The following is a 12,187-nucleotide window of genomic DNA, read 5'->3' as shown; positions in this document are numbered from 1 at the left end:
GATAACGACTATAGAAAGGTCCTGGGGAGAGAAAGGAGGCTCTTCCTAGGGGTACGAGGGAAGTCTGAGAAGATGTGACTGAACAATGGTTTGAAAATGGTCTAGCACTTAAAATCCTTTATTTCATTTGTGACACCAAAAAAATTGAGGCCATGTGTGTACACGTCTGCCTACACTAAAGTCATCAGGTCTCTGGTCTACAACTTGTAGACTACAAAGTGATCTGTGAAGGTGGACAGGGATGGCTGGAAACATGATAGGATCTGTCATCATGCCTTATGGGACAAAGGTTTCTTTGAAAAGACATCACCCTCAGGCCACCTCTAAGGTTAGTTTTATAGCCAACACTACACAAAGGCTTCAGAAGTTCTTTCAGGAACTGCCGAAGTTTGGGGCCCAGATGCATCATGACCTGGACCAGGGTGCAGTACTGACGCATTTTGCTCAGAGGTCGAAGGACTGTGTATCTCTGAGAGAAAGTGTCAAACCGACCCGTTCATAATCATTAAAGGTTTACTCAAAAGAACGTGTCTGGCTTGGTAGCAAAAATCCATGGCAGATCAATACATTTCTCTTTTGCTTCAACCAAAAATATTGTTTTCAGTTCTTCACCGAAATCTTTGAGAGGCAGTGCCGTGCACTTGCTGCACAGCCGCTGTGTTCTGTCCCAGAACGGGTACCAAGCGATCCCTCTCTGTAGCCACGGTAACTTACAAAGGCTGTGGGATGACAGGTACTAAAAATACCTGCAGTCGACGCTTTAAAAACTCCAGACCACAGAAAAGTGGGGCTTTGAACTGAAATGGCTCCTCGTATCCAAAATATGGCATTTGCTTTTAAAGTAAGATTTTTTTTTCTTCTAATGATTGAAGAATGCGGATGAAAGTGCCTACCAGTCCTTCTGTTTGAAGGTTTCTTTGGGAGGGCTAGAAAAGAGGGACAGTATAGAGGTACTTAGGACCACACGGATTTGTTGGAACTAATTGTTCTGTCCTACATGACAACTAAAGAAAAATACCATGGGCAAACATGGTAATATCTGAAGACCTTTTTTGCTTTAAACTTAGTTGAACATCAAATAAATAAAGCATTTTCTGTATTACGCTTTCCCGCTAAATCACCTCAGGGAGGTAGAGCTACCAAAAAAAAAAAAAATCTAGGATTCTATTTGTTTTACTTGGAAAGTTGAGGATCTGCCTGCTCTGATTTCCAGGTTTGGGTTCACAAGAGTGAGTTTAGTGGAATTGGACTCAGGCTCAGCTGAGGCCCAGGTTGCTGCTCTGAGTTCTGAGTTCCCCAGGGATAGGAATTTGGTTTCTTAACTCCCATATCTCTGCATTTTCTAGGCAGCTAAGTAGATACTTCTGGTTGGCAAGGTGAAGAGCAAAATGGTAGCTGGTATTAAATGTGGAACCACAGTATCAGCGAAACGAGAATGACCCCTTGTCCAGCTTGCCCTGGACCTGCCTGATGTTAGCACTAGAGTCCCCTGTCCTGGTGAAGCCCTCAGTCCCGGCAAACCAGCATGGTTGCTCACCCAAAGGAAAAGTCCTATTTTCTGGTACCAATTGAGCATTTCGAAAGTAGTTAAAATACATGTAATTATTTTACAAGACTCTTGTTTTAGGTGGAGTAAAAGCATCGGAATCTCTTCGTTTCTCTTTCCAGCTTTATTGAGATATGATGGACTTATAACATTGTAAAATTAAGGTGTACAAGGTGATGATTTAATATATGTGTATATTGCAAAATGTTTACCACATAAGGTTAGTTAGCACATTCTTTACTCCACATAATTACCATTTTGTTGTTATGGTAAGATCTTTAAAGCTCTACTCTCATAGCAGCTTCCAAGTATACCATGCAGTCTTGTTAACTAGAGTCACCTTGTGGTATATCAGAATCTCCTCTTAACAGTTAAGAACAGTGAAGCAAAGAAGTGAAATGACCATGGTTAGAAAGCCAATGAGCAAGGAGAAGTTGTTAGACCCCAGATCCCTCCTAGATGCTGAGCACAGATTTGTTTTTGCAGGATTCCACCAAAAAAGGGCTTTATGACCACATTGCTCTGTTGGGCTAGTTGTGTGTCACATGTTAATTCCTGAGGACTTTTTCCTGTTTAATAACAGTGGATCAGAAGAAGCTTTGGTACATGTGGTACCTTTCATCTAAGAAGAGTAATAAATGAGAAAGAATGGGACTACCAGTGTCGCTGTAGGAGATATGAGTAAGAGAACACATTTCATCCATCAGAAAGCCTAGGAGCACTGTCTCGTGGGGGTGGTGGTTAATACACCACTCCATCTCTGCGCTGAAGGATCCCTGGGAGCAGTGGGACCTGTTAAGTGAACATAACAATGCGATGAACTTGAGTATATAAATTTGGGAAGAGGAGTTGAGGTGGCAAAGAAATCCAGAGAAAAGAGAGAATTTGGGCATGTTTAGGAGCCACACGATAAGAGGGAGCGAGAATGAGCAGGAGAGAACAATGGAGCCCAAAAGCTCTTTAAAGACTAGATCCACCTAAGGATTTTTAACAGTTGCTTACTGCTGGGGGTGTTCAGCAGAACTTTCTCTTTCTCCCATTTCTTGTGAAGTCATCAATAAACTCTGTATTGCTTATTTAAGGTTTAGGGTAAGCAAATACAGGGATTCAGAGATCCTGAGTTCCAAGTCCAGGGATGGGATGAAATAAAGGACACATAGACCCAGGAGCCAGAGGATGGGGGTCAGCAGACCTCTGGGGTCTGTAGGCACAAGGAGGTCATTTTCAGACACGAGCTGCTTTTGCTTTGTACCATTAAGCCAGCCTCAGGGCTATCCCACTTTGTACCCAAGTCTTTAATCAAGGACAAACTGGATGAGCTCTTGAGAGTTGTGGCTTCACTCACCCTTTGGGTCTCGCCTTCTCAGGAAGAAGCTGGCAATGAGATTGCAGGAGGCTGCTGAAGCCACGGGGGCGGCCAATGCCAGGAATGCCTCCCTGGAGCGGGCCAGGCACCGACTGCAGCTCGAGCTCGGGGACGCCCTGTCGGACCTCGGGCAGGCGCGCTCCGCGGCGGCCGCGCTGGACCAGAAGCAGCGGCGCTTGGACAAGAGCCTGGAAGACTGGAGGCAGCAGCACGAGGAGTCACGGGCCATGCTGGACGCCGCTCGGAAGGAGGCCCGGGCCCTCGGCACCGAGCTCCTCCAGCTCAGGCACGCCTACGAGGAGAGCACCGTGAGCCAGGAGACCCTCCAGAGGGAGAACAAGAACCTCCGAGGTACTCTGCGCCCAGCCTGGAGCCCGGGCAGGAGCAGGGAGCTGGCGGGGCAGGGCGGGGAAGAGGGGGGCCCGGCTTCCAGGGCAAGGCTGGCCTCCATGGGCAGACGCCCCGGTATTGTCAGGGACCCCTCAGGTTTCCACTTTGCTGTTTGTAATACTTCTTTCTGAGTTTTTTTTTTTTTTTTTACTATAGATGTATTTTTATTAAATTAATTCTAAAAATAAGACTACTTGCCTACCGTTAGCCCCAGTTCCACTCTGCAAAGGCAGCCACTATTAAGAATTTCTTGATATCCATAGCCTTACCAAGATTTTCCACATATATTCAAGCGTGTATTTTTTACTCAAATTACGTTTCTACACCTTTTATTTTTTCGTTTATCAGTATATTTTCTAATTTAACCAATATTCCCTTAGCCCATACTGTGTGGCAGGCGCTGTTCTGTAAACAATTATTCATTGTTAATTCTCTTACATGTTAGTTTCTTTATCTGTAAAATGCAGATTATGCTGAATCACGCAAAGCCAAGAACTTGTCCAAATTCACAGTTGATAAGCAGCAGATCTGAGATCTGAGCCCAGCCAGCTTGACTCCAGCATCAACCCACTTAACTACTGGGCTATGCCACCTTCCCTGTGCCTCGTGGCCTTTGCATGCCTGTGCATGGGGACCTGCCACATGATTGTTACTAACTTCATGGTGTTTTATAATGAGGATGACTAACACTTATTTAACTAGACCTTATTCATTTTAGATACGATTTTTCACAATTATAAATAATCCTATATTATACATCCTTGTATATATTTTTGTGGACATGTAAAAATATTTCAGCAGGATAGAATCCTAGAAATGAAATTGCTGAGTTAAAGGAAGGAATTTTTAAATTTTGAGGTACTGCCAAGTAGCCCTTCAAAGAGGCTGCCAACTTACACCAGCAGCAACAGTGATGGGCATTAAAACCCTGAGACGCCCCGGGAGCAAGTTTATTACTATTGGAGGAGTAAATGAAATTTGCTTTCTCTGTTGACCTACATAGTCCATGATCAGGTCACCAGGCATGGGAGAGGTGCTGGAACAGTGGTTAGGAAACTTGAGCACATCCCAACCCCCTGGAGGGCTTGTTAAGACATGGAGTTTCAGTATCAGTAGGTCCAAGAGGGGATCTGAGATTTTGCATTTCTAACAAGTTCCCAGGTGGGGCCTGGGCTGCTGGTCTGGGACCACACTTGTCTGAGGTGGGGCTTGGACAGAATTCTTTTTCAAAAGCTAAGGTGTGGTCAGAGTAGAGAACCACTGCTCGGAGTTTTCTCTTGGGAACTCTTCTTCTGAAGAGGGCTTATCAGGGAAGGATTTATTATTCATAGGAGAATTGCTATCTAACAGGTTTGTTTTTGTAACTTTTTAAAATTCTTGTCATGTCACATCACAGCCTGGGATCTCAGAACCAGAGGAGCGGGCAAGCTCTCAAGCTCCTTGCATCGCCTCTGGACTGCGGGTGATTCCCAGGGCTGCTTGGCACTACCCCCCACCTCTTAGGTACAAAGTCTTCCTCCATGAAGAGGCAGAACTGACAAGAACAGTATCAGGCGGTGGCGGTTTGTCGCTTCTGGATGCCTTACTCTGTCAAAGGCCTGCGTTCAGGAGAGCCTAGCCACAAACCCACAACTGCCTGAGCTCCTTCAGATTCTTTGATCTGGCTAGGCTTATGTGTTGGCTTCTGGCAGTGACCCAGTTTATGTTTTAAGTTCCCATCCTGGTGTCAAGTGGCAGCGGACACAATGGCAGCCGCTGGTGTTGATAGCTAAACACTTACACTGGGAGTGTAGGGATTCCAGGTCCATGTCCTACAGCACCGCCAGGTGGAATCTGGCATGACTCTGGCAAGCAGGACCGCCGTGTAGAGTTGTACAGGATGTTCAATGCACAACACTCTAAGAAGCACCATCCTCACCAGCTGTCGTAGGCAACTTTCTGTCAGATGGCAAGAAGGGATGCCTTTTTCTAATTCGAACAAAGGTCCCATGTGTGCCCCCAGTGGCCTTGCCGTCAAGTTGCCAAGGATGGCATGACCACGGTCCCAGTGGGCCTCTGGGGACAGTCTGTTGTGTCTGATATCATGGGTCTGAGACTGGTTCCTTTCACTAACTTTGCTTTTCTTCCCTCTCCAGAAGAGATTTCTAATCTGACAAATCAGGTGAGAGAAGGAAACCAGAACTTAAGTGAAATGGATAAGGTCAAGAAACGGATTGAACAAGAGAAGACTGAAGTCCAGGTGGCGCTGGAAGAAGCAGAGGTATTACCTCCAGGGAGCAGAGAAGGTTTTATCATTGTGACAAAGCAGAAGATCTGCATTCTAGTAACAAGAACAACAACAAGGCAGTGACACTTATTCCAATGATCAGCACATGCCAGGCACTTGGCCAAGTGCCTGATATGCGTTATTTTATGTAATCACCCAAGCAACCTATTGTCCTCCTTTCACAAACGAGGAAATCAAGCCTCAGAGAACAGAATAAGCAATAGTGGAAGCAAATCTCCTGATTGTAATGAAAACAGGACCCATGTCTATCTCATTCACCAGCCTAAACCCAGTGCCTAGACCCTCTCTACTCAAAATGTGGCCCAGGGACCAGCTGCATGGGCGTCACCCAGGAGCTTGTTAGAAATTCAGACTCCCAGGCCTCTCCTCGCATTTTAACAAAGTGCCTTGGTGGTTCATCTTCACATTAACATTTGAGAAGCACTGGCCTAGAACATTGCCTGGTGCATAGTAGAGGGTCAGTAAATGTTGTTGAATGTTGAATGAATAAATCTCCTCAAATCAGTCAAAACAATTTTTTTCCAAAAAACTTGAGGCAGTTTTGAAAATGAGATTCAAAGTGATGCTCTCAAACATTTGTTTCTGAAAGCTTGTCTTTGTGCAGGGTGTTTGACAGGAGCGTTTTCAGTGTTATAGATGAAAAGTTCAGGAAAAAGCTCTGATTTTATCCCAGGTGTGTGTTAGTGATTGAAAGGACCACTGACAAGACGTTTGCCAAAGAGGGTGAACTCAGAAGGAAGTGATCCTGTCACAATCATTAAGCAGTTAACAAGCCCTGCAGGCCTCCTTTCTCACAGCTGAATTTCATTTCCTTGCCCCACCCTTTGAATAAGCACTGGGTCACATTAAAATGCAGTCCCACCCACTCACCCTCCAGTAGAGATGATTTTTAAAAGACACAGCAGTCAATTTTAGGCAGGGGCCTTTGGGAAGGTGTGATAATGGAAAATTAGACCCCAAAGGACTGCTCTGTGCCAAGAGATGTCTGTTAAATTTATCTCACCACCATGTTTCTGTAAGAGACCTTCCAGACAGAAGACGTGTCCGTCTTACCCTGTACATAGAGCTGTCAAGTGGACGGCTCTTAACACTGCTCTTGCCTTTTTGTGCATAATTGTTTTCCGAGGTCTTCGACCTTTTATATAGAAACCTTTCCATTGGCAGTGTGATGTCCCCTAGCGAGGCTGGTCCCTGAAAAGTTGTGAACTTTGTTTCATTTACTTGTTCCCTTTGGTTTCTGGCCATCCTGGCCAGGGACTTTCTGAAGCCACCACTTTAACCCAAAGAATTAACTTTTATGGTAGAAATTTCAAGCACCATGACAAGCCAATGAGAGATGTGAATGGACAGGGGCAATTTGAGCCCTGTGTAACACGTAGACATCTTTGTCTATTAAATGGACTAGTGCTCAGAGCAAAGGTGGGAGTATTAAGGCCCCTGCGCTCATACCATTTAGTACCACTAGATGGCATTACATTCTATTCACATTTTCTCAAGTTTTGTCTTCAGGGGCATCTATAAATACTTCATCAACTTGGACATGTATTTGTAAAATTGGGTTATTATGTTCCTGGCGAGCCTTTATGAGAAACTTAAATTATTTTTGAAGCCACAAAACTCAAATGATCCCAGGTCACCTTCTCCAAAGATTCACTTTCTTGGTGTATTCTAGAGGGTTAGAGGTGATCATTTCACCTGAAGGAAGGGCACCATTCCCTTGGAGGAAATTGTTATCCAAGCATTTGTTTTTTATTTATTTTCTTTTATATTGAAGGTGGTGTTGAGAGAACAGCAGCGATGCCTTAAGCCATATTAAAATCCCCAACATCTTTCTTATTTTTATTTTGAAATTGCTACTCAGTTTTACTTTTTACTTTTGGTGGTATGGGCTAAGCACCCCTCAGAAGAAGCTAAAAAATTACTCCTGCCTTCAGGACTGTCTGCCGATTGTTAACTGACCAATAGTTTGTTGTCATTCCTTGTGCCCTTTGTAAACATCCTCATCAGTCTCCTCCAAGTGGTATTTTGTTTATTTGTTTCTTATATATAAATTTTGTCTTTGGAACAGGCTTTAAAGATTTAATCAAACCTGTACTTTGAAACTTGAATCACCTTTATAACATCCCTGGCAGTAATTGCCTTGCCTATATTTAAATACTCAAAGGGGCTGGAGGTCTCCCTACCTGTCAAAGCGATCTATTTGAGGTAGCAGTAGTAATTATGGTGCTAATGGCTCACACTGAGTGTTATGTGTCAAGTACATCCTAAATTCCTTTATCGTTCTTCATATGACAATATTTAGGCACTGTCCTATTTCTTGCCCTCTGAATGCTTTCAACTTCTTCTCTATCCGTCTGTGATGTCCGGAATTAAAGATTCCAGGTAGGAGTCATCACCTTCTTTGTTCTAGCTTTGATATTTTGATTCATCCCAAAGATGGAATACATTAGAAAAAGTCAAGAGTAATAAATTAAAAAGTTTAAATATAGTCACAGACAAGCTTGAACTTTTCTATTTTAAAAAATGCTTTAGAATTCTAGTTCTTGAACTACAGCTGAAAGCCCTAAGAGTCTCAAAGCTGTAAGTGACATGACAAACAGAAGTAATCACTTGTCTCTCATCCTGTTCCAATCGTCAGGGACCTGGTTTGAACTTACATCTCTCCCAGCGACTCTAAAGAGAGCTACATTAGTGACATACGTTTTGAGGAAAAAAAAATACTTTTGTCCAAAAGTGGGCTTAATTTGGTGCTTTTTATTTATGTATTTCAGGGAGCTCTGGAACGTAATGAAAGCAAGGTTCTTCGTTTCCAGCTTGAACTCTTGGAAACTAAAGCGGAACTTGAAAGAAAGCTTTCAGAGAAAAATGAAGAAATAGAAAATTTAAGGTATTTAAGATTATTTTGGTGAGCAAAAGTTGCATATTTCAGAATCTTTAACTGAACAGAACTCCCTGTGTTTGGCTGCTTTTATGAACCCTGTTGGAACATCACCAGAGAAACTTAGCCAGTCCAACCCTACACTAGCATCTTTCTAGCAAGTTTGCACTCTTAATATAAAAATATGCCTCGGGGCTGGCCCAGTAGCCTGGTGGTGAAGTTCCGTGCACTCTGCTTTGGTGGCCTGGGTTCGCCGGTTCGGATCCCAGGCGCGAACACACACCACTTGTCAGCCATGCTGTGGCGGCATCCCACATACAAAATAGAGGAAGATTGGCCCAGATGTTAGTCAGGGCTAATCTTCCTCAGCCAAAAATAAAAATAAAAAAAGCCTCTACACAATTACTGTCACTTTTTATAATTTTCTTATATTGGAGCAGCTTCTATTCTCATACAAGGCTTAGGATAACACATTCAAAAAAGCATAGTTATATGTACAAGGACTGTGTATACTGTCTAAGTCTACCTATAGCAAGCCTCTTTCTTGAGCATCCAAGAGACTGAGTGATAATGCCGGACAGTGGAGGAAAAGAACTAAAAAATTTGATGCTGTACGTTAAAATTAATGTTGGATCAACGTGGAGCTTTCACATACCCCCCGCCTGTGCCTGTAGCCATTTCTTTGGAGAGGTGCGGGAGCCGGGAGCTAAGGTGCTTGTTGAATCCCTGTTGAAGCAGCTGAGTCTTAATAGTCAGGAAACTGAATTAGACGGGACTCAGGGGCTGCAGGATCTTTTCTGAGCTTCCTCATAACAAGCTGGTGACTTTAGACATTCCACTTCTTGGCTTCTCAGTGAAGCGAAGGGGTGAAGGCAGCCCCCTACAAGTCACAGAAGGTGGTGAGGAAGATCAGTCAGCTGACATTGGCAAAGCACTTCACACTCGATATGTCAAGGCACCATTGTAAACATGTGGAATTAACTACGATGATGTTATGTGTCTGATCTGTTCCCTTAAGTCAATGCCATATGTCAGCAAGGAAAATCATTTGATTCTGAGGTTCAACTGGCAGCCTGCTTTCAACATGTTTGTTAAACAATTAAAAAAAAAAAAACCTGATAACATGTTCAGTTGAACTGGCCTTGTTCCCCTAGCCCATTTTCAGGCAAAACCCTCATGGGGTCATTTTTTAATGAAGATGTCAAGCCCAATTTGGCCCTCTCTGTGCTGAGTTATCTTTGCTCTCCCTCGCCAGCCCTGTCCTCTGTAGGGCTGACTGTGGGGGTGAATTCTGGTCCACTTAAGACACTCTGAGTCAGTGTCTGAAAGAATTTTTTTGATGAAGGGCGACAACATTGGCCCTTGATATTTGCCCTACTTCCTTCCATGAGGAACAAAAATGAACGTCTTCTTGTGCAGTTAAAAAAAACCAACCTCATTTCAGGTAACGTCAAACCTGTGCCTATTAATAAACCTGGCTAAGGAAAGAATGCATCCTCAGAGAGTCTGCATCTCGTCAGGTACATCTGAATGTCGCGGAGCAGTTCACCAATTATACTAATCTTAGTGCAAGAGAAGCCGGGGATGCAAACAGCTAGGGCCAGGAGAAGAAAGAACTGAAGACGAGACACAGGCTGTGAAGGGGCTGGAAAGAGAAGGGGTGGGCTGGAGGGAGGGGGGGGAGCTATTCATGAGTTTTAGTTAATGATTCATAATAACCATAATAGGTACATCCGGAAAGGAAAGATGAGCCTGTCTTACAAAATATCACAAATACCATCGCAGACCCTTCTGTGTGAGTGCTCCGTGCAAGTGCAGATTGTATCAGAAAGGCCTTGGTTTAATCTGACTTCAAGCCTAGGAGAGGAAGGGATCTTAAGGAAGCTGAATAGAATGCCAGGGGGAAACACTAGCAAAGTATAAGATCAAGAGCAATCAAAGATAAGCCAGCTAAGTTATAGAACAGAAGGGAAATATTGCCTGAGGGCAAGATGAGGCTCCAGGTCCTACTCCACATAAACCTTGGGAAACCCCACAGAAACTGAAGGAGGCCTGTGAGACGGGGTCCTAGAAGCCGAAGGGACCAGGAAAGCAAGAGAGGACTCAGAGGCAAAGGCAAAACCAGGATAGTGCTGCAAACTGGGTAACATTCAATTCATTCTCTGCTGGCGAGCTAGCTCTTCCGTTCCACGAGCGCTAATCCTGAGAGAGCTAGCCTGGAGGCCTGTTGGTGGTGCAAAGTATGAGCGGCTGGTATGCACGTCGTATGGTCACTTCTTCAACAGATATGTGAGCACTTCATGTCGGCCAGACACTGTGCCTGCTCTTCTGGCCAGGGCTTCCGCAACTTTTATGGATGATAAGACTATTTTTTAAAAAATTTTACAAATGTTATAATTAGCATGGCTATAGGTAGGGAGGTGACAATGCACTCACTGATGAAAGGTGGGGAGGAGTTTTGGTAGCTGGCTTTGACCCTCTCCAGACTAGACACGGGAAAGGAGGGCTGACATCAGTGGCCAGCTTGAAGGCCAACTGGTGGCCACAATTGCCATGTAAGTCAAGCCCTACCACAAGGCCCAAGACTGGGTTGAAAACAAGTGGGTTAGATGTATCCTGAATCTTCAGGAACCATCAACTCTATCCCTCTCCCAACTCAAGACATTCAAGGAAATACTGAAATGTGTGAGGTCTTCTCACTGGCCCAGAGCCAGAGTGCACCTGGCATGTATTCTGCTCTCTCCAGACATACTCAAGGAGGTGCAGTGGAAGGAGGTTTTGGGAATGAGGCACTGAAATTCCTTACTCTATCAAAATGCATTTGTTTGCTTTGGTTTGATCACCTATAGAAGGTTAGGTAAACGTTTTCTGCATAAGGTCAGATAGCAAACATTTTCAGCTTTGCAGGCCCTAGGGTCTCAGTCACAGCTACTCAGCTTTGCACTTGTACCTTGAAAGCAGCTGTAGACAACTAGAAATCAAATGGGCATGGCCAGAGGTGGCCCGTAACCCATGGTTTGCCCACCCCTGGCGTATAGCCTCAACATCTAGTGATGTTCCTTTATCTTTTCCTTCCATAGGATCCACTCCTCTGAATTCAGTGATATCTAACTTTACTATGTGGTTTTCATTTATATGCACCATCCAACTTAATTTCTTTTCTTGTCCCAGTCTGTGTCAGAAGAATATGTTTAAATCTCTTCTCATTTCTAAGTAAAATATTTTAGTATATCCTTAAGAATTAGGATCTCAAACTCAGACATAGCATTCAGTTAGCAAAATACCTTGTTAATCATTATAAGCTAAATCGTATGTATTGGAATTAAGACAAATCTTACATTTCTCTGATATAGATGAGCAGTATGGCAAAAGAAATAATGACCTATTGAATTAATTGTCAATTTTAAGTCATTAGCCTTTTCAAGTTTTATTCTGATCTCTAGGTTTTTGTTTTATTGGGTTTTTTTTGCATTTGGTTTCTTTCCTCAAATTATATTCCATGTTTCAGGGGAAAAGAAGCAAAAAGGAACTCCTTACTAAATTGCCCTGACCCTGAGTGCTTCATTTTTCTTAAAAAATGTACTTGGGGGAGTTTTCATTTTGAAGATTCTTGACTCTGCGTGAAATGCGTTAACTGTTTAGGTGTCGTTCGCTAGGCGCCTGACTCAAAGCCAAGCCTCTCAAACCACAGCACTTCCTACTTGTCTGCAGGCATTCTTG

The 12,187-nt window shown here is 43.7% G+C and overlaps 1 protein-coding gene across 1 annotated transcript in view; it reads left to right on the top strand.

The window, feature by feature from the left end:
- Positions 1-12,187, top strand: part of MYH15 (myosin heavy chain 15) — a 127,419-nt gene that overhangs the window by 90,429 nt on the left and 24,803 nt on the right. Inside the window, exons 32-34 of the mRNA XM_058556514.1 lie at positions 2,914-3,263; positions 5,438-5,562; positions 8,361-8,476. Coding sequence (XP_058412497.1) covers positions 2,914-3,263; positions 5,438-5,562; positions 8,361-8,476 — 591 coding nt within the window. The remainder of the gene's footprint in view (positions 1-2,913; positions 3,264-5,437; positions 5,563-8,360; positions 8,477-12,187) is intronic.

Source organism: Diceros bicornis, chromosome 15, assembly GCF_020826845.1.
Source record: "Diceros bicornis minor isolate mBicDic1 chromosome 15, mDicBic1.mat.cur, whole genome shotgun sequence".
NCBI lineage: Eukaryota > Metazoa > Chordata > Mammalia > Perissodactyla > Rhinocerotidae > Diceros > Diceros bicornis.
Note: the sequence above shows the minus strand (reverse complement) of the source record. Positions and strands in the feature narration are given on the sequence as shown.